This window comes from Bos indicus x Bos taurus, chromosome 25 (assembly GCF_003369695.1).
Source record: "Bos indicus x Bos taurus breed Angus x Brahman F1 hybrid chromosome 25, Bos_hybrid_MaternalHap_v2.0, whole genome shotgun sequence".
NCBI lineage: Eukaryota > Metazoa > Chordata > Mammalia > Artiodactyla > Bovidae > Bos > Bos indicus x Bos taurus.
The window spans coordinates 25024311-25050793 of record NC_040100.1 but is presented as its reverse complement, the minus strand read 5'-3'; the positions used below and the strand labels follow the sequence as shown (position 1 = coordinate 25050793).

At 50.9% G+C, this 26483-nt stretch overlaps 2 protein-coding genes across 3 annotated transcripts in view; one reads left to right on the top strand and one right to left on the bottom strand.

Moving 5' to 3' along the window:
* The window catches only part of IQCK (IQ motif containing K), a 163301-nt gene extending 159544 nt beyond the window's left edge, over positions 1-3757 (top strand). Inside the window, exon 9 of the mRNA XM_027528183.1 lies at positions 1165-3757. Within this exon, the coding sequence (XP_027383984.1) occupies positions 1165-1220 (56 nt within the window). The 3' untranslated portion in view covers positions 1221-3757. The remainder of the gene's footprint in view (positions 1-1164) is intronic.
* Positions 3609-25124, bottom strand: GPRC5B (G protein-coupled receptor class C group 5 member B). Of its 2 annotated transcripts, none has more exons than XM_027528180.1 (4): positions 24939-25124; positions 14293-15306; positions 6485-6597; positions 3609-5172 (listed from the first exon to the last, which is right to left on the bottom strand). In XM_027528180.1, exons 2-4 carry the CDS (start codon positions 15296-15298, stop codon positions 5128-5130), a joined length of 1164 nt encoding a protein of 387 aa, XP_027383981.1. In that variant the 5' UTR covers positions 15299-15306; positions 24939-25124; the 3' UTR covers positions 3609-5127. The 2 variants fall into 2 exon arrangements, with proteins under 2 accessions (XP_027383981.1, XP_027383982.1); XM_027528181.1 differs by lacking the exon at positions 24939-25124 and adding an exon at positions 15730-15822 and having other exon boundaries at positions 3610-5172.
* Between the last annotated feature and the right edge of the window lie 1359 nt (positions 25125-26483).

The following is a 26483-nucleotide window of genomic DNA, read 5'->3' as shown; positions in this document are numbered from 1 at the left end:
GTTTGAGTTATTAATACAACTAATAGTAGTTCACAAAGCCAATTAAACACATTCTAAAACTTGGTAGTTATTACATATGGAAAGTGAAGAAGACTCTGGGGGACACCAGCATTTCAAACTGCATCCCTGTTTGGCCCCTGGGGATTTTTTACGCCCTGGGCAATGCCAGGATGCGGAAACTAACACTGTAGGCCCACTCAAGGAAGCCAAGATTTGGAAATTGATTGTCTTTGAATAAAACATGACCAAGAAGTCTTGGGAAGTCTTCGGGTAGCCCCAGTCTGAAGTCCGCTGGGCTAGCCTGTCTAGCCCACTGCACTGCATGTGATGGGGTCCATGGCCAGCCTGTGACCTCAATCACTGGGAGGTCAGGCTTGATTGAAATCTCTGCTGTACATGGTACCAACCCCCCAAATACCCTTTCCAACTTGAACACTGCTCTCCACACATGACCAGAGCCTGTGGCCTTGCTCTGAATAACCCTTTAGGCATTAACATCGGGGGCAAGCACTTGGACACTAGAAGCAAAGATTTATTAAAAAGAGAGGGTCTTTCCAAATGGATCCCCACCCGCCAGGAGATTGGATTGCCGTGCATCTTGGAGGAGGGCTTTTTATCTATCGGGACAATTTCCCTTACAAAACAGTCCCCGTTGTGTGTTCACCTAACTTTCCTGTTTGGCCAACTCAGGAAATCACCCGGATCACATTCTCGTCCGGTCCATGAAAGACAAGAAAAGGTTCTCTTCTGGCCGTGCATTGACCCCAGTGTTGTCCTGAGTTTTTAATTTTGGGTGGTGGGGGGAACAGGGTGAGTGGTGATAGATTCGGTTGAATCGAGAGCTTCGAATCTGTCATCATCTTTAGTGAAACTTCCCTTAGTGCCCCTGACCTGCCAAGCATACTTTTGACCTTCTTCTGAACTGAACTCAGAACAGCTGTGAACATTTTGTGCAGTTTCTTTGAAACCTCAGGTGCTGCCAGGGGAGGACAATGGCCCTGTGTTCTTCCCCGGTGGATCTGTGGGCTCAGAACCATTGCAGGCGCTCAGTGGGATTCAAAGCAACTGACTTCCGTGTATCAAAGTTTGCGGTGTCCAGGTGCCACTTCTGTCTAGGTGTGTGTTGATAAATCAGCCCTGACTTTCTCCTTCTTTTCTTTGCAGTGAAATGCAAAATGGAGGATGAGGAAGAGGCCTCAGCTAAGACTCCACAACCTTAACAGCTGTCGGCGTCTCTCCCACTCTAAGCTCCAATTACCCACCTGGAGGACAGTGTTCTAGCTATGCTTCCGCTGTCATGTTTTCTTGAAGGACTAGATCTGGTATATTCGGATAAGGGTCTTTTTGTCGCAAACATATTGTAGTGCAAATAGTTTATCATAAAAAAGTAGTAGTTTTAACTTTCTACATTATCCCCCGATTTTATTCTTTCATCTATTTCTTCAGCAATCTACTTCTGCACCACCCACTGCTAAACTGTACAACAAACTCTATTTCCAAGGGATGTTGAAATGTTCTAGTTACCAGCTCCCCACTTTTGGTCGCCTTTGCAAAGATCCATGTTTAAAACAAAGTCCCAAACCTCTGCAGCGGGTTTAAGTTTATCCGCTGAGCATGCTTAAAAAAAAAAAGAAGACATCATTGCCTGTGATCCTTTCACAAGGAGGTTGACCCTGAACTTTGACTGCAAACCTAGCAAGATGAGGTGCTTAAATACAGGCACCTATAACAGATAAATAAGTTTTGTTGTCTATGCTCCAAAACATTATAGAAAATTCCTCATTTCATGGGTAAACTGAATTATTATCTTCAATTGTCCCACAGTTTGCTGTTACCCAGTTTTGAACGGGTTTTCCCATTCAAAATGCCACAGACTTAGCCTCCAGGCGGATCTGAAAGCCAAACAGTTGTATGGAGTTGTTTTGACAAGCTACCACACGTCTTAAGTAAATAGTAAAGCCTTTATTTTTTTGTGTTAAGAATAGCATTTTGAAAATAAAACCTATCTGCCCATGCTTTACAACCTTTTAAATCTGTAATATTTATTATATACAGTCATTTATGATACATGTTGATTGTCTTGAAATTTCTTTAACGATGTTTTTTTTTAAGTATGCAACAGTCAGCCAGGGGAGGATAAAGGTACATTATAAAACACACATTAATACATTTAATAAATATATATTATCTATCAAAAACGAGCCTTAGCTCTTTATCAATTAATAAAAAGCACCTGCTGAGAACTCCTGTAAGCTGGTATAATCATTGCATCATTGGATTATAAAAGCCACAATGCTCCCTTTCGGTTCAGGGTTCAACTCGGCCTTGCCTAACCAGGAAGACCACCCCAACTTTGCCCATGATCCCTGGACTCTGACAGAAACTGTGCTAAAACAATGGATGCCCAGCTTGCAACAACCAAATCTGCAACCCTTGAGACACACAGAACTTCCCAGTCTGTCCTTCCCTCCTTCCCTCCCCGCTTCCATCTCCAGGGGAGGAGTCCAGCACAGAATAACCATTTCCTATTAAAGGGGAGGAAGAGTGGCTGTTATAGTCCCAAGGTGATTTTGATAACTGGATCTGGAAAGCGTTGTGCTTACAATGAGGTGTTTTGATCACAGAAGCTCTCCTTCCCGGTCATTCTCCCCAACGTCTTGTTTACAACAGATCTGAAACAGCGGTGCCATTTAATTTTGTATTTAAACTTCACTCAGTGGGGGCGGGGGCTGCCACCGTCTCTTGGCAAAGATGTCTCTTCATACCCTTCAGGTGAAGTCCTTAGAAAGAGAACAGTTTACTGCCCTCCCCCTCACTCCCTGCCTCCCACCCACCTCCACTGGGAGAGCACTCAGCCCCCTCTTGACCTTAAAGCCAAAATAAAATAAAACCCAGAAGCGCAAAAAACTATCAGAAACTTGAAAAGAAAAAGGTCTCATTAAGTGAGGTTTCTTGTGGCTCAAAGCCAGTTCTATTTTTGCGGTGGTGAAACATTGCTTTCCGCTTGGAGTCATCTCTGCTGTGTTCACCGTGCATGCTTAGACCACCAAGAACTTAGAACATGATCGTGTGAGTTCTCCGCTTTGCAAGGGTGGGGGCTCTTGCAGCCTGAGCCCCTGATGGGATCAGAGAGCTCCGAAGGACTCCAGGGAGCGGGGGTGAGCCACTGTTTCCTGGCATGAGAACATGTATCGTGGCCGCTTTTCACCGGACTGGACCGAGGTGTTCAGAGAGTTCTGTGATTTTCAGAATTCTAGGTCCACATGCATCCTCCCGCACTCCCAACCCCAGCCCAGGTCTTAGCTTCTCCCCTCTACCCCAATACTTCCCGTGGCAGTCCCCCACCCCGCCCCCGCCCCCGACCCCAGAGGCATTCCTGGCACAGAGGTCTCGGATCTGACTCTCTAGAAGCAAGCACGTGCTCCGGGTGGGTGGGTGCTTCCCTGCTTCCCCGGGTCGGGTATGCCCCCTCTTCCCCTTGCTGGCAACATGTGGAAATGGGCTACCTTGGAGGAGGGCCACACGGGGGCCAGATTGGCCTCCCTACCTGGGTGCTTTGCAAGGATGGGGACAGGGGAGGGCGAGGATGGGACACAGCAGACTAGGGCCTCAAGAAAAATCAGAAGGTTTATTAAAACATACTCAGCTCAGACATATTGGCTTTTGAAGAGGTCAGTTTCCCCCCAAACACTAACCTTTTTCATTTTCTGTAAAGGTTAAAGGCTTATGGGTTGTTTTATAGAAAAAAAAAAAAAAAGCAATACAGTGACTAGAGTATATGCAAAAAGACCCACCCTCATTTATACATTCCATGCCGTCAGGTTAAAACTCTTTGCTTTGAATCATTGCCTGCGATTATGCTGGCCAAACAGTGCAGAGAACATGGGGCTTTTAATGGCCGAGATGTCTGAAATGCCAAAGAAAGGAATGACTTGCTTAGGACAGATGGAAACCATGACAGAAACAATGGGCTTGGAAGAGAACCATTTTCATGAGACTTGCAGAAAACCGAGACAAAAATGTCCCCCACGCCCTCCCAAAGCAGCAAGAAACCCTCATGAGCTCCACCCGACCCTGGACCTTTCACTACGTCCGCAGAGAAGACCCAAGAACTCACTGCTTGCTAGGCAGCAGGCATTGCCTCTCCACCCTGGGGTACCCCTGCCACGTGACAGCATCGTGGAAAATCCACCCCGGCATCCACCCCCTGGCCAAGCCACGGGGCTTTGAGCTGCTGGCTCCACGTGAGCCTTGAAATGGACATGGCGGGACAGGTGGGGAAGGGCTGGAGGAATACTCATGAGGTGGGAAGAGGGAAGGGTGATCAGGGGAGAGACGGCTGCTCCAGTCGGAAACTGCCCCTTGGAGGCAGGCAGGCTTGCTTCCTGGCAATGATGCCAGAGCAAGAGGCCCAGAGAAGGAGCAAAGGCTGGGTGCTACTTTCTAAGTGTGACGGTCCCTTCAACTCCCAGACTGCCTTCTCTTCTTTGGCACATGCCAGGCTTCCTCCACCACTGTTCATAAAGCTCTTCCCCTGATACAGCTGGGCTGGGCCTCGGAATCACACGCACCAGCTCCTCCACTGCTCCTGACCCCCCTGAAATGTGAAAACCCACAGGCAGGGCAGTGGGAAAGCCCCTATTCGCCTTCCTCAGTGAAATGACTGTCTCCAAGAGGCCACCTGGGGTCTAGCCCTTGCTGGGGAGGGGTGATGGTGTGGGGCTCTCCGTGCTCAACCAACACTGGCCTGGCCTGCTGGCTGTGAACGCAGTTCTGCTCTTACCCCAGAGGATGAAACAGTCTTCCCAGCCACATTTTCGAGTGAGCCTAATCCTATTTGCAATTAGCTTTGCTTTAGTTTGCGGGGTTTGAGGTTGGTTTGGTATTATGTGTGTGTGTGTGTGTGTGTGTGTGTGTGTGTGGCAGGGGCGGGGAGGGCAGTTGGTGTTAGCTTTTCAGTTCAGCAGTGTTCACATTTACACGAAATCCCCTTGTCTAGGATTTCCAAATCTCCTGGCTGCGAGGCGGCCTTGTTCAGCTACTGTTACTGATTTCTCCCTCAAGAAAGACACGACCAGGGAATAAAATTGGTAAGAGAGACTCTTATTCTCTGGAACTTAAAGTCTTTCACCAGAGGTGTCTTCCAGTGTAACTTGGCGGAGCGGTTGGGATCTGGAAACAGGAATAACACACTAAGAACTCAGCTTTGCAAAGTCAATGTCAGAAACCCATTTGTTAACAATGTACCAAAGCTAAGTTAGCTTGCCTTTTCCTAAAGCGCTGAATAATTCCCAAGAAAAGCAGCAACCCCTGTGTGTTACCTACAATACTCTGCTCCTGGGAAGGCTGTCTGCCCCTTTTCTATAATCGTGCACCCGCACAAATACGTTTCCTTACCCAGAACCCACATCGCTTTCTAAGTCCAGGGTGTTTTTATGCACATTGGCCTTGACTGGACACAGAGGGTTTACGAATGACTGGTGGGGCTGTTTTCTAACAAAATTTATTAAAACCCATAGGTCAAATGCTTGAAATTCAGCATTTTCTTGGTACCCAATGACAAACAGGCCCACGGATGGCTGGTGTTCTTCATGACTGCAACCCGTGAGCCTATTGCTTTGAGCCCCTGCCATACCAGTGCAAATGATGCCTCTCATACCAGTCAAAGGCCAGGAAAACCCAAGTTTCCTCTAGAGACCAAAGACCATCTCTGACTCACATTGAAAATAAAAAAGTTCAGGTTGAGTTATGGAATTGGCACATGATATAAAGAATGGAAATCCAATTTACACGTGTAAACTGGTTCATGTGTTGTTTGTGAAAGAAGCATGTAGCTATGTTTGAAAATTAAATGTGGGAATGAGAGTGCAATTTTGGACCGCTAGAGAAACAAAATGATGTAATTGCACAGAGGCAAAATGTAAATGATGACGATTCTGCTGAAGGTCTGTTTGGCATCAGATAGTATCTGTTTTTGTGTTTGTGGGAGAGAAATGATAATCACGTCAATTTCTTAAGAAATCTTTTAAGGATTGGGGGTTGGGGGGAACGTGGTACCCAGCTGGGGCATGGGGCAGGAGGCTCAACTAGGTTGGATGCCAGCAAAACCTGCCAGGGTTTTGTAACTCTGGGCTTTTCCTAAAAGTCACTTCCCAAGGAAAGCGTGGGTAGGGGCACCTCCTGTACGATGAAAAATAGAGAATTCACTGGGTACAAGAGCCCCAAGAAACAGGGACTCGTTCAAATGATCTACAGATGGTCAACTAACTACAGGGAAATGTCTCATGCATGGAGAAAGTGGGTGGAGAGGAAAGAAGAGAAATGGAACACTGCATGCATCCTAGCTGCGAGGGGTGTCGACGTTAGCTGCTCTCTTTGCAGCCCCGTGAGCAGCCTCCACAGAGTGGTGTGTCCCTGTCGAAGCTGCCCCCCAACGCTGACCACTCCAAGGCTTCCTGCCAGAACATCACCTCCTGATACTTACAGTCCCCCCGTTGAGCACAACGGCCATCTCAGTTGGCTGATACACGTTGCTTCTGAACGGAGCGCTGGGTCTGTTTCCCAAGCTGCCATTGCGAAATCCTGCAGTTCGGAGAGCTGAGGGAGGGACAGGCAACACCACACACAAAAAAGACACAGTTTTGAGTTTTGTTTTCTTCCCTTGCATCAACACCATGCTCCAGGCACACGTCCCCTCCCCGCTCCTCCCCTTTGTCACAAGCCAGATTCAAAACAAAGTCACAAAGGCGCTTTGTTCTCGGGTTCTCTTGGAGCCTGACCCATCTCAGTGGGGTTGGGGAGTCTGCCGAATCCAGGGCGCAGGCAGCTCTCGGGGAGGGGACCCGGGGTGGAGCCTCTCCCCGCACCCCCAGAGGGCCATGGGGGACAAAGACAGCGCCTGCATCTCTCACAAGGTCTCTTCCGACAAAAGACCTGCTCACTGCTGAGTGCCATCCACGTCAGGTTCAACACCATACTGTGCAACACGGTTTCTGGATACACACAGAGGTGGGCAAGCCTGAGATGCTGGGCCCCAGGCTCATGGTCGAGGTCGGACATCTTCCTGGGAAAGTGACGCGGGAGAGGACGGAGGGGCCCCAGGCCTATAGATGGGGTCATTTCTAGACAGGAAAAAAGGGAGATCTGAAGCAAAGGCAGCAAAATAGGTCTGTTCGTTTTACCTCTGAAAGGTAAATGATGTTTCTTATTTGCAATGTATTTTTATACATCTAAATTTCCTCTTTTGGTGAAGAAAAATCAAATGACACAAAAAGACTTGGATGAACCATGAATGTGTATTACTAAGTGAAAGCAGTGGGCTATAAAATCTCACATTATATGATTCCGACTATAATATTCTGCAAAAGTATAAACTGTAGAGGCAGTGAGAAGATTAGTGATTGGCAGGGGTTTGAGGGGAGCACAAATGGGGACTTTCCTGGTGGCTCAGACGGTAAAGAGTCTGTCTACAATGTGAGAGACCCGGGTTCGATCCCTGGGTCGGGAAGTTCCCTGGAGAAGGAAAAGGCAACCCACTCCAGTACTCTTGCCTAGAAAATCCCATGGACGGGGGAGCCTGGTGTCCATGGGGTCGCAGAGTCGGACATGACTGAGCGACTTCACTCACTCACTGGGGGGAGCACAAGGCATTTTTAGGGCATCGGAACTCCTCTGGGTGATACTGTAACAGTGGAGACATGACCTCATGGATTTGTCCAAGCCCACAGAACTGTACAAAGCGACCTCTAGAAGGCAAATTATGGACTTGAGTTAATAATAATGTATCAATATTGATTCATCCATTGCAACAAATGTAACATCAATGCAAGTTGTTAATAACAGGGAAAACCAGGAGGGATGGGGCAGGTGGGGACTCCATGTACTTCCTGTTCAATTTCTCTGTACCTAAAACTGCTCTAAAAAATAGTCTATTAAAAGATAACAGAGAAAGAAGAAGCACTGTTAAAAAATCAAAACAAAAGTCTGTCTCAATTGCGAGCTGTCGCCTTCATTATCTTCCTTCTCACTGAAGGCACTTATCTTACTTTGCTGAGAAAAACCTCAATTAAAGTCCTCCCTGAAGAGAGTCTTTTTTTTTTTTTTTTTTCTGACTAAAAAGTAGTAAGAGGACTTGGGATTTTTACAAATTAAATTACTTGGGGAAGGGACCAAAATCACCTTGATAGTACAGTTAACCTTCACAGAGTGCCAACCAAGAGCCAGGGCTGGTTATAAAAATACTTTATATGTCTTATCTTATTTAATTTTTATAGCATAGTAGGTTCTTTTAGTATTTCCATTTTACATGGGGCACAGAGTGATTAGGTAACTTGCCTGAGGTCACACAGCTGGTAAGAACCAGCATTTGAATCCAAGTAGAGAGAATTGGTTTCCTTGACCATCACACTATTTTGGGTCCAAATATGATGTTTTTAATGACTGCACTCAGTTACTTAGGAGCAATTTGAATTTAAGTGACATTTGGGGGCAGATCGGCCCAGACTGAACCAAGAAAACATAGGCAGAGTGGTTAACGCATGTTCTAAAAGACTTGTGAAAACCTCTTTGCTTTAGCATCTCCAAGCCTTCAATAGCTCCCACACACACACTGACAAGGACATGCCCTTCCTGGGGACCTGAGAAGAGGGGACAGGGTCCCGGGGACATAGAGTCCTTGGACTCTCACCCTCACTAGTCCCAATTCCTAGCCAAGACCTCCTCGAAAAGAGGGAGAACCCTGCAGCACAGCTTTCCTCATAAAGCAGAGACTGGCCAGCTGCAGTGGGGGAATGTGGCTCTCACATTCTCTTCAAAGAAACAAAGTCTCAGCCGGGTCAGTGTCTGTGGGGTGCCCTGGCCCAGCGATCCCTCTGTGTAGTGGTTATTTGGACTGGTTCTCCTCTGGTAAACATCCCTCCCACATTCTGGGTCCTGAGTACTGGCTACAACTGCCTCCTCCCCGCTTGAGGTGGGCATGGGATTTAAGCCTGGCCAATCAGGTCCAGTCAGAGCTAACGCTGGGATTTTATACTCAAGCATCCTGGGAAACGTGCCTTTTCTCCAGTGGGACTCTGTGTGAGTCCAGAGCTGCTGTGATTCTAACAGAGCCAAGAGATGGAGAGAGACCAGATCTTGGCATCACTTGAGCCTCCTGGATCTATCCGTTTCTGAAGCCTGATCCCCAGTACATTAGTTTTGCTGTTGTTTTGTTTACTTAAATTGCTTCAGATGAGATTCTTTTTTTTTAATTAACTTGCATTTTCAAGAATAACAACTGACAGCCCACTCTGACCAAGAGGTGAGCCCTCTGAAAGGCAAGCAGGGCTCACCCACAAGGAGTCCCAAGAGGAATCTAAGGGCATAGGCTAAATGCCAGCCCTCTCCTGCCAGCTCTCACTGCAAGTGAGGCAAGATTGGGTCCTGTCCCCAAAGCTGACACAAGGCCTTCTGCTGGGCAGCAAAGGGGCAGAGTTTAAATCGCCCTTGGCCTAATGAGATCAGAAAGCCCAAATCCCCTCATGGAGGAAAGAACACTTTTCCTTCCTGCTCCTTTGGAAGGTGAACATTCAATGCGCCTTGTTAGCGCTTTCCAAATGTGATCTGAAGTGCTATATCCTTCAGTGTATTTTCATCTTCTGTCACATACCTCATGCCTTGTTGATACGTATTAAGAAACAGCAGGCTGGTGAAGTCCTACATATCTGGGGTCCCACTGGGGGAGGGAAACAGGCAGCAGAGGCTGAGCTGCAGGCCAGCCTGGGGCATATTCCTCCCGTCTCTTGACCTCAGGGCTGGACTCTCAAGGGTAGAGAGCCTGAAGGGCTGGCTGGTTAAAATGCAGGAGAAACAGCGCCAGCTGTAGCTCCCGGGTAAGGCCCCGTGTAGGGCCTGGTTCCCTAAAATACAGCTGGCTGAGGTCAGACCAAAGATGACAACAGCTGTTCTCACCATGGCCAGGAAGGGTGCCCAGGCATTCCCCAGCCAGCAAAGTAGGATTTCTCGAACAAAGGCAATCCTAGCCAGGATGACTATTTATTCTCTCTCTGTGAGCCTTCCGAGGGGATTGACTTTGCCTGGTGCCCACGTGAATTTTGGTGGACACACATTTGGGAGAATGCAAAACAGGGCTATTAAAAAAAAGTCTGACAATATCCAAGGTTGGTGAAGAAGTGGGTATGGGGGCTCTCATACAGTTATTCAGGGAAGACTAAATCAGTCCACCTTTCTGTGGGGAGGGGGGGATCTGGCAGTATATATGTGGATTGAAAGGTACAGATTCTGACCCATGTCTAGGAATTTTTTTGCAAGGAGGTAATTGATCAAGGACACAAAGATGAATGGATAAGAATGGTTATTCCAGCATAACTTGTATGGAAAGCCAGAAACAAGCAGAATACTCACCAGCTAAGATCAGAAATAGCTCAGCTGGTAAATCATCTGCCTGCAATGCAGGAGACCCGGGTTCAATTGCTGGGTCGGGAAGATCCCCTGGAGGAGGAAATGGCAACCCACTCCAGTATGCTTGCCTAGAGAATCCCAGAGACAGAGGAGCCTGACAGGCTACAGTCCATGGGATTGCAAGAGTCGGACATGACTTAGCGACTAAACCACCACCAAGATCAGGAAAACAAATTATGGTGCCTCCTGGAAAGCTCTGTCTCGTGAAAAGGACAGCTCTGCAGTTGTTGACCTGGAAAGGCCTCCCTCTGCGATACACTGTCGATTTAAGCAAGCGCATTGCAGACAGCCTCTTAGATAACCAGTGCTTTCAACCTGGTTACATCCTAGAAGCACTTGCAGGGCCTACAGTACTTGAGCCCAAACAGACTTACTCAATCAGATTGAGGGGGCAGGCGCTGGTAATTTGTTTAAAGCTGCCCAAGAGACTATAATGTGCAGACAGGTTAAGAGCTGCTCTGCTGGATTGGGGTGTGTGTGTGTGTGCGCGCACGCGCGGGATGGGGGTACTGTGTCTGGCAAGACACGAGCAAACAGTCAGCAGTAGTTGCCTTTGGGCAATGGGATTCTGAGTAATTTTTATTATTTTCACTTGCTGAACTCCTGATTATTGTTGATCTTCTGTCATCAGAAAGGAATAAAAAAGTTATTTTTGCTTTGGAAAATAAAGAGGGGAATGGGGGACAATGTCCTTGGCTCTGGAACCCAGAGTAAGCCCCATCACCCCCTATGCCAGTCCAGGCACTGCTGGTTCTGACATGGGTCCCAAATCACTTTGATCTCTAGATCTTACAAGGATATGACATACTGACTGCATTTTCACAAGAAAGGATGCAGGGCATTCAGAAACCCAACCTTCCTTCTCCCTGCTCCACTGTGAGCCTGAACAAGTTGCTGGACACTCCTAGACTCAGTTTCCCACTCTGTAAAATGGGACTGATAATCCCTGTCTTCTCAAGGCACAGAGTTGCTCTGACACACCTCTGAGACGAGGGACGCTGAAGGGCTTTGAGAAGTTCTGTGGCAGAGTGGGCTCTGGAGCCAGGCTGGCTGGGTTCAAACCCTGGCTCTGCCTCTTAGGCAAATTATTCAGCCTCTCCATGTCTCAGTTTCCTGTCTGCAAGATGGACCTCACTGGATTATTGCAAGGATTAAATGAGATTAGTCACTAAAATGCTCAGAATGGTACCTGTCCATTGTAAGCACCCAGTAAAGGTTAGCCGTCTTTAACTTCTGACGCCCCTAATACTTGTAGGTAGTTCTAGCACCCCACTCCTCGTACTGCAGGTAAACCAGACCATGAGGTTCAACAAAAATGATTCTTAACCTTCTAGGGATCATAAATGGCTTTGAGAAGTTGACAAAGCAATAGACTAATTGCCCAGTGAATGTATAAAGCTCTACAACCATTTCAGGAGTTCCTGTTACCTTTAAGGTCCAAGGGGAGTTTGTGAGTGTCAGATAAAGAGGATCCTATTCCAGGAGAGGCCAGGGAAGAGGTGGCTCCACCAGGACCCCAAGAACTGGTCAGGTGCCTGGCCTCTGCTTATCATATGCCCTGAGGGACCCTCTGGGCTCCCGGTAATGACCCCCATCTCCTGGCAACCAGGAGAGTCAGCCCACCAGAGCTGTGGCTCATCCCTGTCAAATCTCTTGACAAACACAAGCTTGCTGGTCTGGGGCTTCCAGTAAGAAGGAGACTGCTCTGATAAAGGCCACCCCAGGACTGTGATTCTACCCATGGTGGGGAGGGGGAACGAGCAGGGTGCAGGTCTGTCATTCTCCCGGGGGTCTGAGCAGGAGCAGGGTGCAGAGGCAGCTGGGCACCTCCAGTGGTGGGAGGGCTGCAGGTGGCCTTGGAGGACCTGGGGGCTTGATGTGTTTCCCCCTGCCTATGGGGGCGGGCGGCTGTGCTGAACCCAAAAAGGCCAACTCTGCAGTATGACCAGACCACCGCCCAGGAACCTGGGTGAGCGTCATAGAAAAGAGGACTCAAGCATTCGGAAGGGGCCACCTCCTATGTCACTGGGCAAGACTGAATCTCTTACAGCCTCTACTTACTCCTCTGTGAGATGGGGATAATAACAGACCCTACCTCGTCAGCTGGAGGGATGAAGTAATGCGATAATGCAGGTTAAGGAGTAGGGTCTGGCATGTAGCTAGTGTTCAAAAAATGACGATTATACTAGGTAATTATTACTACTGCGGCTGCTACTGCTACTATTATTATTATAGCTCCTGATAAATCTTTAGGTAACTGAGAAAAGGCACTTTTAATTAATCTCAAGTACTGGGAATGCAGCCGACTTGCTTTAAGCAACAACTGTAAGAGACACTTCTCCAGCATCTCTAGCAGGGGTAGCTGGGGCCTGCTGCTTCTTCTCGGCTCACCTGGGGATCCCACCTCTGCCTGAAGTGCCTGTCGAATCTCTGCTTTTCTGTTGACGGAGCTAATAGAACTTGATTAGCCCATTTATGGGAGCCCTGGAGGACATTCATGGCAGCAGGAGATAGGAGTTGATGGACAGATGCTGCAGCCTCCTGTCCTCCAAGGATCAATTCTGAGGCTCGTTCTACATGTGTCTCTGGCAGGAATGAGCCCCAGCTCCCCAAGGTGGTAACCAGCTCTTGACACTCTTGTTCTGGCGTTTCTGCCTTCCTGGTCTCCTTCTCCCGGGCAGGGGCGACCTCCTAAGTAAACCACCTGCAACAAGTTTCAGGCTCTGCTTTCAGGGGAACCCAACCAAGATACACATTCAACAAGTCAGGCGCCGTGGGGGCCCCTTGGTACATCAGGACTCACAGCAGCTTTATGGGGTACACAAAGCCTACATCTGGGAAGGGGCAGGATCCCAACCCAGACTCTGACTCCAGGGCCCAAATTCATCCACTCCTGGAGACAGAGCTAGAGGAGAGAGCGTGAGCATTGCCTCTTGCCATACCCTGCATCCAGCTAGCACAGGGGCTGCAAACTCAAACAGGCAGGAAGCAGGGAGCTGATGTTGATATGCTATAGTGGCTGGGACAGGGAGCCACGGGAAGTGTGAAAAGTGAAAGTCGCTTAGTCACGTCTGACTCTTTGCGACCCCAGGTACCATACAGTCCATGGAATTCTCCAGGCCAGAATACTGGATTGGGTAGCCGTGCTCTACTCCAGGGGATCTTCCCAACGCAGGGATCGAACCCAGCTCTCCTGCATTGCAGACAGATTCTTTACCAGCTGAGCCACCGGGGAAGCCCAAGGGGAGTGTAGTGAAAAGAAAATGGATGCCCACCTAAAAGTCCACCACCACCTGGGAGAGTAAGAGACAGGGCCTTCCAGCCAGCTGCAGACAACTGGTGCCCGGTGGGAATGGCAGCCCAGCACTGCCAGATCCAACTTTTCAAAAAAGGCCAGGAGCCTGACTTTTTACATTAAATTAGTTGAAAGTGCTAATTAAGTCTCTTCCCAGGTGGCTCAGTGGTAAAGAATCCGCCTGCCAATGTAGGAGACACAGGAGATGCGGGTTTGATCCCTGGCTCAGGAAGATGCCCCAGAGAAGGAAATAGCAACCCACCCCAGTATTCTTGCCTGGAGAATCCCATGGACAGAGGAACTTGGAGGGTCACAGTCCATGAGGTTGCAAAGAGTCAGATACGACTGAACATACATGCAGGCATGCATGCTGAATAAATTGATAATGCTGAATCTCTGGGGGCCAGTTTCAGCACAGGGGTCAGTGTTTGTGGACTCTGATTTGCCAGGACTACCCCCAAGGCCCCTGATCCCCAGTGGGGGAAAAGGAGCTCTTTTGGGAGGAACAGCCTAACCCAGTGGGACAGTGTCCCCTTTACCTGCATTGTGTTCATCCATTGAGAAGGCTTTGTTCTCCATGTAGGTCCGTGGCAGCTGCACGTCCTCCTCAAACGCCGTCTCCCGCATCCTTGGCTGTGACGTGTCGAAGTAGTTGGGCGTGTTTTCCTGCGGGGCTGGCAGAATGGTGCAGTGGATCTCCGGGATGGCATGGAAGATGACGAAGACCCAGCCACTGGCCACCAGCGTGATGGCCAAGGTGGGGTCGCCCCAGGCATCTCCCTGTCGTAGCTCAGCGTTGCCAAAGAGGTACATGGTCATCCAAGCCACCCAGATGAGCACGGAGAGGAAGGCCGTGACCAAGATGCAGACTCCATTCTGCTTCCACTTCTTGAACTTGCCACACAGTGAGAAAAAGGCCAGCACCAGGGTGGCCACGAGCAGTACCATGTCGTAGATGAGGGCCATCGTGAAGTCCATGGGCTCGTAGGCACAGGCCGGCTTCGCGTCTCGAAGCACGGTCAGCACCAGCCACTCGATGGCGATGATGACCTGCACCAGCATCAGGCACAGGGCCATGCCCACCAGCTGCCAGCCCGAGGGGCTCTTGCCGTGGCGCACCAGCCTCCTCACTCGCCATGCCTGACTCAGCAGGCAGGAGAAGCAGAGTGCGAAGAGGACGCCCCAGAGGAACCGGCGGACCGAGCAGATGGTCTCGTCCTCCCGGATGATAAAGGCGAAGGTCAGCCCAAAGAGACCCAGGGTCCCCAGGAGGAAGAGGAAGTGGAGGCCCACAGGGTCCTTTTTCTCCTTGTCCTTGATGAACGGCAGCCGCACCAGCAGGATGAGCATCAGGAGCAGTGTGATCAGGGCGCCTGCCCCGGCCACCGCCTCCACCACGATGCCCCAGATGGTGTCCAGGTCGCACAGGGACACGTACTGAGGGAGAAGGTCCAGCCCGCAGCCCCGGGATGTGCTGGCGTTCTCAGAGGCCCCGGAGGCAATCACGAAGAGCAGGAGGAAGGCGAGCGCCTGGTGGGTTCTCATCTTTCTCTCTGATGCCGCCACGAAGGTTCCAGAAAAGTTGGGGGGAGAAGACCAATTCATGGTGAGACTTCCACTCCCCTGACTTCTTTAAGGAGACCCTACGTCCCTTCAAACCCACCACCAGCCCCTTTCTCCAGGCAGCACAGCCTGGCACCAGGAGTGGGTGAGGATTTCTGTCCCCATCTGCCCCCTTGGCTGGGCCCGGTAAACAACCATGAATCGTCAGTGCTAGTGGCTGGAGGAGAGGGTGGGAGGGAGACTCCCTTTCTCTGAATACCCTGTCTTCTTCTTTGAACGTGAGGCCGTGTCTGACCTCTTTAAAAATAAGGGAGTAAAATGAGACTCAAAGAGATGCTCATGGACGGAGCGCTCGCTGGGAGAAGGACATGCATTGTGGTTTTGGTCCCTCGGTGCTAACAGCTGACACTCACCGATGACTCAGCCTCGTCCAGGGACCCGACACAGCCAGTTCTCACGCCGGTGACAACTGTCTTGAGGAGGCTGGGACACTTGCCCAAGGTCACACACTCAGCTCCTAGAAGCACCCCCTCTTAGAAGCTTCCCAGCATATCAAACACAGTGTCAACTGTCTTCCTGGGTTCCACCTTTTCCCCCTCCCCTCACACATCCTACCCTTCTCACAAAGATCTGAGAATCCATCCTCTTGCTCCAGGGAGCCCCCCGTCTCCTGGAGATGCCTGCAGGACACCCCCAAGGACTGTACCCAGCAGCCAGAGACGGGCTTATTAACCCAAGTCTCCTCTTCCCCCACTGCTTCCTCTGCCTAGACCCCTCCCACCCCCGCTTTCATGGAAAACTGCTCCTCCGCACACTGGTCTCAGCTCTCATGTCATCCACTCACACCCTGGCCAAGGTCACACCCCCCACCCCCCCAGCGTCTCTCGTCTATTTCTTAGGTCTAATCGCATCTGTCATCCTTTTGCCTGCTTACTTTGTTTCTCTGGTCCCTTCCTCCTCTCCTCCCTTCCTGTCGTTCTTCACCACCAGCTGCAGGAGGACAGGGACACTGTCTTGTTCATCAGCACAAAGCAGGGTGTCCCGGGATAACGGACACTTTGGGTCTGAGCCTCCCTTGTTTGGGGGTCTGTCCTGTGCATTGCAGGAGGTGGAGCAGCACCCCTGGCCTCCACCAACTAGGTGCCTGAAGCACACCCTCTCCCCTAGCAGTGACAACCCCTCAAATTCTTAGACACTGCCAACATTCCCTGCGGGGTGGGAAATCACAGAATGAGCACCACTGGTGAAGAACTAACACCAAGTAGATGCTTCTTAAATACTGTGGGAATGAGACTTCTCAGTAGGGCTCTCCTATACCCACTGCCTCCAGGTCCTTGCTTTTGGAGGGAGCCTGGCCTTGGGAAAGCCCTGCCTGCCCAGCTCTGCTGTGCTGTGTTTCTGAGCATCTTAAGCCAGACTTAGCTCCGCCCACAGTGAGGCTGTAACCAGCCACCTCTCAGGCAGTTCAGCACATCCCTGGGGCTTTCTTAAGTAAATGTGGTATCGACCACTTCTCTCTCTCAGCTACTTGATGGGATATAGTGAGCAGCTCTGATCCTGCCTTGGCCGCAAGGCCATTGACTGGGATAAATTATTGATACCACAGAATGAGAAGGAGCATGGTGCTACAGGGTGATCCTTCCTTTGCCAGAGATGAGAGGAGGCAGGAACAGAGGGTATCTGACAAGACATGCTCCTGAAACAAGCACTCAGACATTGGTAATCAGGCTCCTGGTCCCATCACTCTTCATGCCGTGTCAGTCACGAGAGCGCCACCTCAGCTATTTAAGCTTTGTCTACATACTCCCTGTAAGTTATTTACTTAACTGACTCACCAAGGTCTTGAAATTGACTCAGAAGAAAGCTCAACACATTGGAATACCTGTTGATGGAACTCCTGTTGCATCCCCATTGCCATATCCCAATGTACCACCTTTGGAAAAAAATGCTGTCCTAGTCAGAGCTGCTTATCACAAGAGCACACTTGGAATCAAAATTTAAGAACCAACAAGCCCAGAAAAAAAAAAAATTAAGAACTGGATATGCTGGAACAAAATGCCATTGGCCCCTGACACAGTATAGTGGATTTCCTCTAGACTTCTCATCAATGGCAAATGTGTTTAAGAGACTTCTCAGCAAGTGACAATGGAACACACCGCATGCAGACTTTCTAGTTCACACAGTGGCCAACAACCCTCAGGGCGGCTGGGAGGAGACAGGGAGGATGGTGCTTCTGGAGTCTTGACCATCAGTCCTCTCACCAACTCTCCCCACACACCTCCAGGCCAGTGGTTCTCAACCAGGGTGATTGTGATCCCAGGGAACACTGGGGCATATCTAGGGATAGTTCTGCTTGTCACAAATGGGGAGGGAAGTGCAACTGGCCTCTAGCAGGTAGAGTCCAGGGTAGCCGCTAAGCAGCCTGTGCTGGAGAAGACTCTTTAGAGTCCTCTGGACTGCAAGGAGATCAAACCAGTCAATTCTAAAGGAAATCAACCCTGAATATTCACTGGAAGGACTGATGCTGAAGCTGAAGCTCCAATACTTTGGCCATCTCATGCGAAGAGCTGACTCATTAGAAAAGACCCTGATGCTGGGAAAGACTGAAGGCAGGAGGAGAAGCGGATGACAGAGAATGAGATGGTTGGGTAGCATCATCGACTCAATGGACATGAGTTTGAGTAAACTCCGGGAGATGGTGAAGGGCAGGGAAGCCTGGTGTGCTACAGTCCATGCGGTCACAAAGAGCTGGACACGACTGAGTGACTGAACAACATGCCTGAGATGGCCCTCAAACACTAAGAGTGATCTGGCCCCACATGTCAGCAGTGCTGAGGATGAGAAAGCCTGGTTTATACACTTGAGAACAGACTTGATGAGGAAGAAGTCAGGAAACCAGCCAGGTCTCTCAACCTCATGCCTGCACCCCAGGTCCTTTCCTTGCAAGAACTAGACTTTCTTTAGCTGCCTCCACTCACTCTCAGAGGACTCTCCTCTCTCCAGACCTGCCTACAAGTTGGAACTTGGTTCTGCCAGTTCATTCCTCGGTTCTGCCGGCTCATCTCTCTTCCTGACTGACCTTCCACAACAACAGGAAACCAATGTGAAGAAAATATAAAGATGGCAACCAAGCTTCTGAAATTGTGTGGTTTCTTCTGGCTGCGGTTCCGTCTCTAGCTCCCACTCCTTTCTGACACGGGAAATAGATACACTCTTGCTTTCTGCTTTCATTCCTGAGGATGGAACCCTCTCCTTCCTCCAGTTCTGAAAAGAGCTCCTGATTTTCCTCTGCAGAGCCCCCTTCAGCCCCAGCTGTGAGCCTCAGACCCAGCCTGGCCAATCGAAGCATTTGTCCCACCCTCTGGCCGCACTGATTGGCTCAGGGACAGGCACTTGGCCTCATCCAGACCCATGAGGATCACTCTTAGGATTTTTGCTAGAATTAACTGGGAAGGAGTTTTTCTCCTGTTACCGGGGTTAATAAGCTGAAAGGAAGGCAAAAGGAGAAGAGGGCGGCAGAGGATGAGACGGCTGGATGGCGTCACTGACAAAATGGACGTGAACTTCGGCAAATTCCAGGAGACACTGAGGGACAGGGAGGCCTGACGTGCTGCAGTCCACGGGGTTCCAAAGAGTCAGACGCAACTGAGCGACTGAACAACAACAAGCTAAAAGGATATAAACCTGGAGCTGGAGAGGGCATATTTACCATCACAGGGAAAGAACCTGCCTGGGAGGAAAGCTGGCCCACAGGAAATCGTCACGCGATGCACAGGAGTCCCAGTACACTGCAAGGCTGGATTCAGTTATGCCTGAAGCCAGATACCCTGGTCTTTGCACCTCCAGCAGTCAATTAACTTCTCTTTTTTGGACTAAGCCATTTTGAGATGGGTTTATGTAACTTGTTAACAAAGACGTTCTATGATGTATCCCACATGAAGTGGTCCTCTTCTTCCAGGAAGTCCTCGCTAATCAACATCTAGGCACCACGGGCTTTGGAAGGCTTCAGTTGTCCTGAGTAGGTCATATCATTGCAAGGGATGCCCATGAGGTGACAGTCATTGTTCTACAGAACTCTGTCCGGGATGATCGGAAGGAGGGCTATACCACCTCACATAATGAAGCAGAGTCCAGCTCATCTAGGCTTTCTGGGGAATTCAGAATTGCCCTGTGGAGTTCTCTATTACTGCCATAGTGAATATAATAATGACTGTTAACTCTCACAGTGCTTACTATGCTCTAGGCCCTCTGCTGTGCACTTCACATACATTAACACCTAATCATCTGGACAATGACACCATGAGGCAAGTGGTATCACTATCTGCATTTTACAGGAAATAAAACAGACAGGCCAGTTGGCTTGTCCAAGCTAGGACAAGCTATACAGCTAGAAAGTCGTGGAATCAGGAGACAAATGTACTATTGTTACTGGGGTCTTCAGACAAACCAGGGCTCTGGAAATGTCACCGGCTGAGCCCTTTGCTAGCCAGTCTATCTAAATTAGGTTCCTTTTGCCCCTTTATGCTCTATACCAATACTCCTGATCTTTATCTTTGCAGCATGTACCACAATTTTCATTGTTTTATTTTATTACTCTTTTGGTCTGTCTCCCCCACACCCAGGCTCCTGTCTGTTTTGTTCTGCATCGATTCCCCAGCACCTGGCACGTGGGCAGTGCTCACGGCCCAGCTGCTGAATGAACTGATTAAATATGGTCTCCAACCCTCATGTCACAGGGTAGGAAGATGCTCTCACGGTCATCTTATAGAGGAGGGGACTGAGGCTTAAGCCAAAGTTTGATCCTCAGGCTGGCAACAGCAGCAGCATTGCCTGGGAGCTTGTAAGAAATGCAGACTCTCCAGAGTGGGCCCGGCCACCTGTGTTTCCACAGCCCTCCGATAAGCTCCAGGTGTGCTCAGATGCTTGCGTGCACTGAGGTTTGAGAAGCAGGAACATATGCAGCTGGGGAGCCAGAACCATGGCCCTGCACCTTCTGCCTTCCTACCACTTCCCCAGACCCCACTCAGGCTCCAGTGCATCCACTGTCAGGTAAGCCCCATCCAGCTCCACCTGAGGCCTCCCCCTGCCAAGTAGGGAGCTCTCCAGGATCCCCAAACTGCACAAAACCTGATTAGAGGTTTGGAGTCAGCCCCAGGGCAAGGCTGACTGAGATGGGATGAATATATGGCAACAAACCCATGGGATGTAGGCATGCAGCTCCTCAAAAGGAGTAATGAATAAAGTGACGAATGTGCAAGACTCGGCTCACATACTAATTACTTTGCTGCCGGCCAGGCTCCCAGAAATGTGACTCATTCAGATGCTCTTAAATACCCTGCGTCGCACACGCACGCGCACACACGCTCTCTCTCCCCACCGAGGGGCCAGAAACTGCCGGCAGGTGGTGGAGCAGCACGCTCCATTTCTCACAAGCTGGGGCCTGCAGAGGCTGGAAAGAATGCAGGCAAGATTCCTTGTGTGAGGACAGTGCTGCTGCCTGCCTGCAGGCCACAAGCAGGGCTGGTTCTCCCAGCCTTGATCTTCACCAAGCAGCATGAACTTTGGGTTTCCGATTCTGCCCCTGGTATTTGCTAGAACCTTGTGACCGGGGGCAGCAGACTTAACCTTACTTGCCTGTTTCTTCATGTGCAAAATGGGAGTGATAACACCCGACTTGCGGGGTTCTTGTGAAGATTAAAATAATAAGTAGGGTTTAGGACTATAGCCTGGCATGCTGCGGTTCATGGGGTCGCAAAGAGTTGGACACAACTGAGTGACTGAACTGAACTGAACTGAAGCACTCATATAAAGTGTCTGTCAAACAAATAACAGACTGGCAAATGCCCTGAGGTTACGAACTTTTCTGACTTTCCTGTTCCAGGAGGGGCAGTTGCCATGGTGATGGGACTGAAACCGGCTCACCCAAGTGTGAGTCCACCACTGTTTCCAGCCTCCACCATCACACACTGAGAAAAGAAGTCCCTGAGGGGGTGGGAAGGGGAGAAGCCTCTGGGGTGTTCTACCTTCAGTCAATTCAGTTCAGTCGCTCAGTCGTGTCCGACTCTTTGTGACCCCATGGACTGCAGCACACCAGGCTTCCCAGTCCATCACCAAGTCCTGGAGCCTACTCAAACTCATGTGGTCTACCTTGAAAACTCCCAAACTCTCCTGATTCCCGCAGCAGGTGCTCTAAATGGTGGCCTGACTGCACAGGTGGTTTTCCAGAGGGGAACTGGGCGCTGGAAGACCGGAGGCCAGTCTGCATGCCCTAAAACTGGGTGCCCCTGCTGAGGAGTCAGAGGCAGACACCCAGAAACCAGACACCAGCCATTCTCCTGGGAACCAGCATCCTCACCTTCCCACCCACCCAGATGACAGGAGATACAAGACGTACAAAACTTCTCTGGAACATGCCATTCTGACCTGCTTCCCCTTGGCTACTGCAAACAGAGGCACCTTTAACCCACCTTCTCTAAAGAAGTGGGGAGGAGGCGGTGGAGCATGGACGGGAGAGAAAAACTAAGCAGGTCTGGAGGGCCTTTCCTAGCCCTGGGCATGTCTAAAGTACCAATGAATACCTGGCAGAGAATTTACACTCCCATCCGTGTCCTCAGGAGTGGAAGACCTCAGCTGGAGGAAGTCAGACAGAACTGAGTGACACAGGGCATTACTTAACCTCTCTGACCTTCAGTCTCTTCTGTAAAACAATGATAGTAACAGTGCTGCTTTCTCAAAGCTGACGTGCAAAGTGCTTAGAAAGTACCCAGCCCGGTGCCTGGCAGACAGGGAGCAGTGGGTCCTAACTTGTTACAAAAACAATGACAATTCTCAGCGTCCTGTTGGGAACAGGAAGTGGTAATGACACTTGGCCAGAGGCTTCCTAGAAGTGACGGATGAGCTGGGACTAGAACCCACTGCTCCGGACTCCTGACCTCAAGGCCGCTGCGCCCCAGTTGGACTCCCCCATGTTCGGCAGACGGCCAGGATGAGGCTGCGGAGCCTGTCTCCCACGCACCCCAACACACTCTGTCCTTGCCCACTCCCCTTAGAGCCGCTGGTGCATTTCCTGCTCCTGAAGGATTAAACTGTTACAAGGTTTCCTGACATTAAAACTCTTTCCCAGACCTGCAATCTTATCCTTTGATCTCTTTTCCAAGTTATACCATCTCATAATCTTTAGTTCCCAGCACCATCCAGACCACCAGACTATCTGGGAGCCCTTGAATTTAATAACCCTCACACATTAGTAAACAGGGTTGTCAGAACACAGGCTCCGTGATCCATGAATATGCAAAGCAGCTCCAATCCTGTAAATAAAAGCAATCATTTAAATGCAAATTGAATCCTTGGCTGCCCGTTCCAGGGTGGATGGTTCCTCTCAGGCTGTAATTCCGAGAAGAAAATGTGACTAACTCAGAACCCCCAGGAAGCTCTTGCGTGGACGTGTTTATGGAGCCGTGGGCTCTGGGTGGGGGCTGCTTAGGGTGGACAGAAACTGCCTAAAAGCGAGAAGTGGGTTTTAAAACCTGACCCATCCCTGGCATAGGCTCATTCAAAGCAGTCCCCACAGGTCCGCTTCGGCGGCTCCCGGCGCCTTGCCATCCCCAGAGGCAGAATGAAAGGGGAGCTGCTTTTCCTCTCCTTGTTGAGGTCAGGGGAGCTTTTAAAAATCAGATCTCATGGCTTTGTACTCCAAACCCTCCCTCCAAGGATTCATTGAAGAGAATAAAACCTAAGCTCATTTCCATGGCCCCCCCAAATCGTGGTTTGGCTGGTCCCTGCCATCCCCTTTCAGACCCCCACTCTCAACATCTGCCTATGAGCTCCAGCCACAATGGCCTTTGTTCAGTTCCTCTAAGCTCATTCCCACCTCCCAGTCTTTGCACTTGCAGTGCCCTCTGCCTGGTTCAGTCTTCCCCCAACATCTGCCAGTGGCGGGGGATGGGGGGGTGGGGCGGCTCTATCTTGCAAAGCTCCACTAAAATTTCACTGCGCAGAACTCTTGTCACTTTATTTTACATCACCCTGTTTTATTTTCCTGGCAGCACTTATCCCAATTGGAAGTTCTATCCACTTACTATTTATTTACTTATTTAGTGTTCACCCAACTCCCCAGTGCTCTAAGAGCAGGGGCTTATCTGCCAGTTGTGTAGCTGGCCCATTTACCAAAATAATACATTAACCGATCAAGATTTTAAGCTTCTCTCTCTAACAAGAATGCTTGTCTCGCTGCTTGTGCCCTAAATGGCGACTCCTTCCCACTTCCATTTTTCCCCTTCCCAACTCAGTTGACCCCTTTTCAGACAGAGCAGGAACAGATAGGAAACAGTTCACTCCACAGTCCAGATACAAAACTGGCCGGGTGGAGGGCTCCCAACCAACAGACACCGATTTGCATTCTATTTACATCCTATTTGCATGCAGTTTAACTCAACGTCTTGAGTCCTCCAGAAAGCCTCCATCCCTGGGGAAACTTATGAACCAAGGTTCCTCGGCAGAAGTTCCAAAGCTTTTGTGCCAAGCCCCTCCCCCACTTCTCGCCTCTTTGCGAGGACCCCCAGTTCCTCCTGGGCTCTGTTCATGTCCCCCCCACCCCCCATACTGGCGCAGTTGGGCAGCCAATGTGGCGCGTGGCCCGGGGCCCCAGGCGGGGACGCCGCTGCCCGCCACACTCCAGGGGCCTTTGTCCGCGCTCCAAGGAGCCGCCCCCTTAGAGAACTGGGGACAAGTTGCGTTGGGGGGTGGGGGGGGGGACGATTGGCTAGGCCTGGGAGTGACATAGCCGGGGAATGAACCCACAGGCTGCGCTGGACCCGTCCTCGGTGGCAACGGTAGCCCCTCCCTGGCTAGTTAACCAGCCCTCCGGCCGAGGCGGGTGCGGGCGGTAGGGGTCCCGGGATGCTTGGGACTGGAAGCCTGTGTCCCCCAAAGGGTGGGGACGCAGCACAGGGCTGATCATCGCCTCTAGCCTGGCCGGAACACAAACGCTAACCCTCGCGCCATTGTATGCAGCCGCCCCTCACTTGTACCCCAGCTCCAGGTCCCAGTTCTGCCTCTTTTCGCCCGCAGTGTCCCCTCCTTGTCCGGCAGTGCGTAGCCGCGACCCGCTGAGAGCTTGACCCCCAGTCCCTACGGCAGGTGCCGCAGCTCACCTCCAAAGCTCTCCCCTTGTGCCCCCGGCTCCGCCTGCCCTGTCTGCGGTCAGGCCCCGCGCCTGCCACGCAGCCCCCAGACCTGCCCGCGGCTGCCCTCACACGAGTCACTCGGGCACGCCTGAAGTCCCTTACAGTTCCAACGGCCCTTTGCCTGATCTGCGATCGCCTCCAGACCCTCCTCTGAGACTTTGATCTCAGCCTGGTCCGGGAACACCGCCCCCGCCCCATTAAGGTCCCAACCTTCTCCGCCCTCTGCCCCGCGGTCTGCGGGCTCCTCTCTCCCGCCAAACTGTGGTCCTCCAACCCGGAAACCCCAACTCCCCCAGCAGACTAACCCCTTGGGGAAGAGGGGGGACTCAGAAAAGCCCAAGAAGCAGACCCCATCCCAACGCTCCCAAGTCCACCGGGGGAAAAGTTTCTGGGGTCACCGCAGGGCCCTCCACCCCGCCGGCGCGGCTGGCACTCACCGACCCCCGCGGCCCCGCAGCGCCGACGCTCCCGCTGGCCCTCGGCCCGAGTCACATCTCTGCAGCGCCGCCGTGGCCCTAGCCCAGCGATCCCGCCCGCCCGCCCGTCCGGCCTCACTGCATCGTAGTCGCGAGCCGCAGCCGCGCGAGGCGCCCCCTGGCCCGGCCCGTGCTGCTGCAGCCGCCGCGGCCCCGCCCCCTGAGGCCCCGCCCCCAGAGCCTCCGAACCCCGCCCCCGTCCCGGCAAGGGCTGATTGTTCCAAGCAGAACCCCGCGCACGCTCCTTTCTCCCCGCTTGCAGCGCCGAGACGAGCCCCCTCCAGTGTCCTCATTTAGGGACCACCACCCCCACATCCACAGTGTGTCCAAAAGCACTCTGGATGCGCCGGACACTTTCCTCCGTTGATTCACTTGCAGAAACACACATAGAGAGGTTTTCTAACTGTGGGTTCCTAAACAGCTGTTGTTCTGTCGCCCAGTCTTGTCCGACTCTTTGCAACCCCCTGGACTGCAGCACGCCAGGCCTCCCTCCTCCCTGTCCCTCACCATCTCCTTTAGTTTGCCCAAGTTCATGTCCATTGCATCGGTGTTGCCATCCAGCCATCTCATCCTCTGACGCCCTCTTCTCCTTCTGCCTTCAATCTTCTCCAGCATCAGGGACTTTTCCAATGAGTCCGCTGTTCGCATCAGGTGACCAAACTACTGGAGCTTCAGCTTCAGCATCAGTCTTTCCAACGAGTATTCAGGGTTGATTTCCCTTAAGATTGACTGGTTTGATCTCCTTGCTGTCCAAGGGACTTTCAGAAGTCTTCTCCAGCACCACATTTCGAAGGCATCAATTCCTTGGCGTTCTGCTTTCTTTCCGGTCAGTCCAGCTCTCACAAGAGTACCCAACCACTAGGAAGACCATAGCCTTGACTATACGACCTTTGTCGGCAGAGTAGTGTTTCTGCTTTTCAACATACTGTCTAAGTTTGTCATAGCTTTCCTGCCAAGAAGTAATCATCTTCTGATTTCATGGCTGCAGTCACCATCCACAGTGATGTTAGAGCCCAAGAAGAAGAAATCTGTCTCTACTTCCACCTTTTCCCCTTCTATTTGCCATTAAGTAATGGGGCCTGATGCCACGATCTTAGTTTTTTGTAATATTTAGTTTTAAACGGGCTCTTGCACTCTCCCCCTTCACCCTCATCAAGAGGCTCTTTAGTTCCTCTTCACTTTCTGCCATTAGAGTGGTATCATCCACATACCTAAGGTTGTTGATGTTTCTCCCGCCTATCTTGATTCCAGCTTGTACCTTATCCAGCCCGGCATATCTCATGATGTGCTCGGTAGATAGGTCAGACAAACAGGGTGCCAGCAGACAGCCCTGTTGGACTCCTTTCTCAATCTTGAATTCTAAACAGTTACTTCCCCACAGTATACCAGTGCTGGATCCAGGGTGCAGAGAGGATTCTGCTGAGACTGTTCCAGAATCACTAACACCCCAACTTCAGCCATGCAGCTCTTCCTGCCTGGGCACACTCCAATCCTGCCACCTCCTGC

What these genes read in the sequence shown, in the direction of transcription:
- GPRC5B (XM_027528180.1), bottom strand. Translation starts at nt 15,298, where the DNA reads ATGAGAACCCACCAGGCGCTCGCCTTCCTCCTGCTCTTCGTGATTGCC. An exon ending in AATGGATGAACACAATGCAG is followed by an intron (nt 6,598 to 14,292) that starts GTAAAGGGGACA and finishes TCCCTCCCTCAG; the next exon opens with CTCTCCGAACTGCAGGATTT. An exon ending in TTGTGCTCAACGGGGGGACT is followed by an intron (nt 5,173 to 6,484) that starts GTAAGTATCAGG and finishes TCCTGTTTCCAG; the next exon opens with ATCCCAACCGCTCCGCCAAG.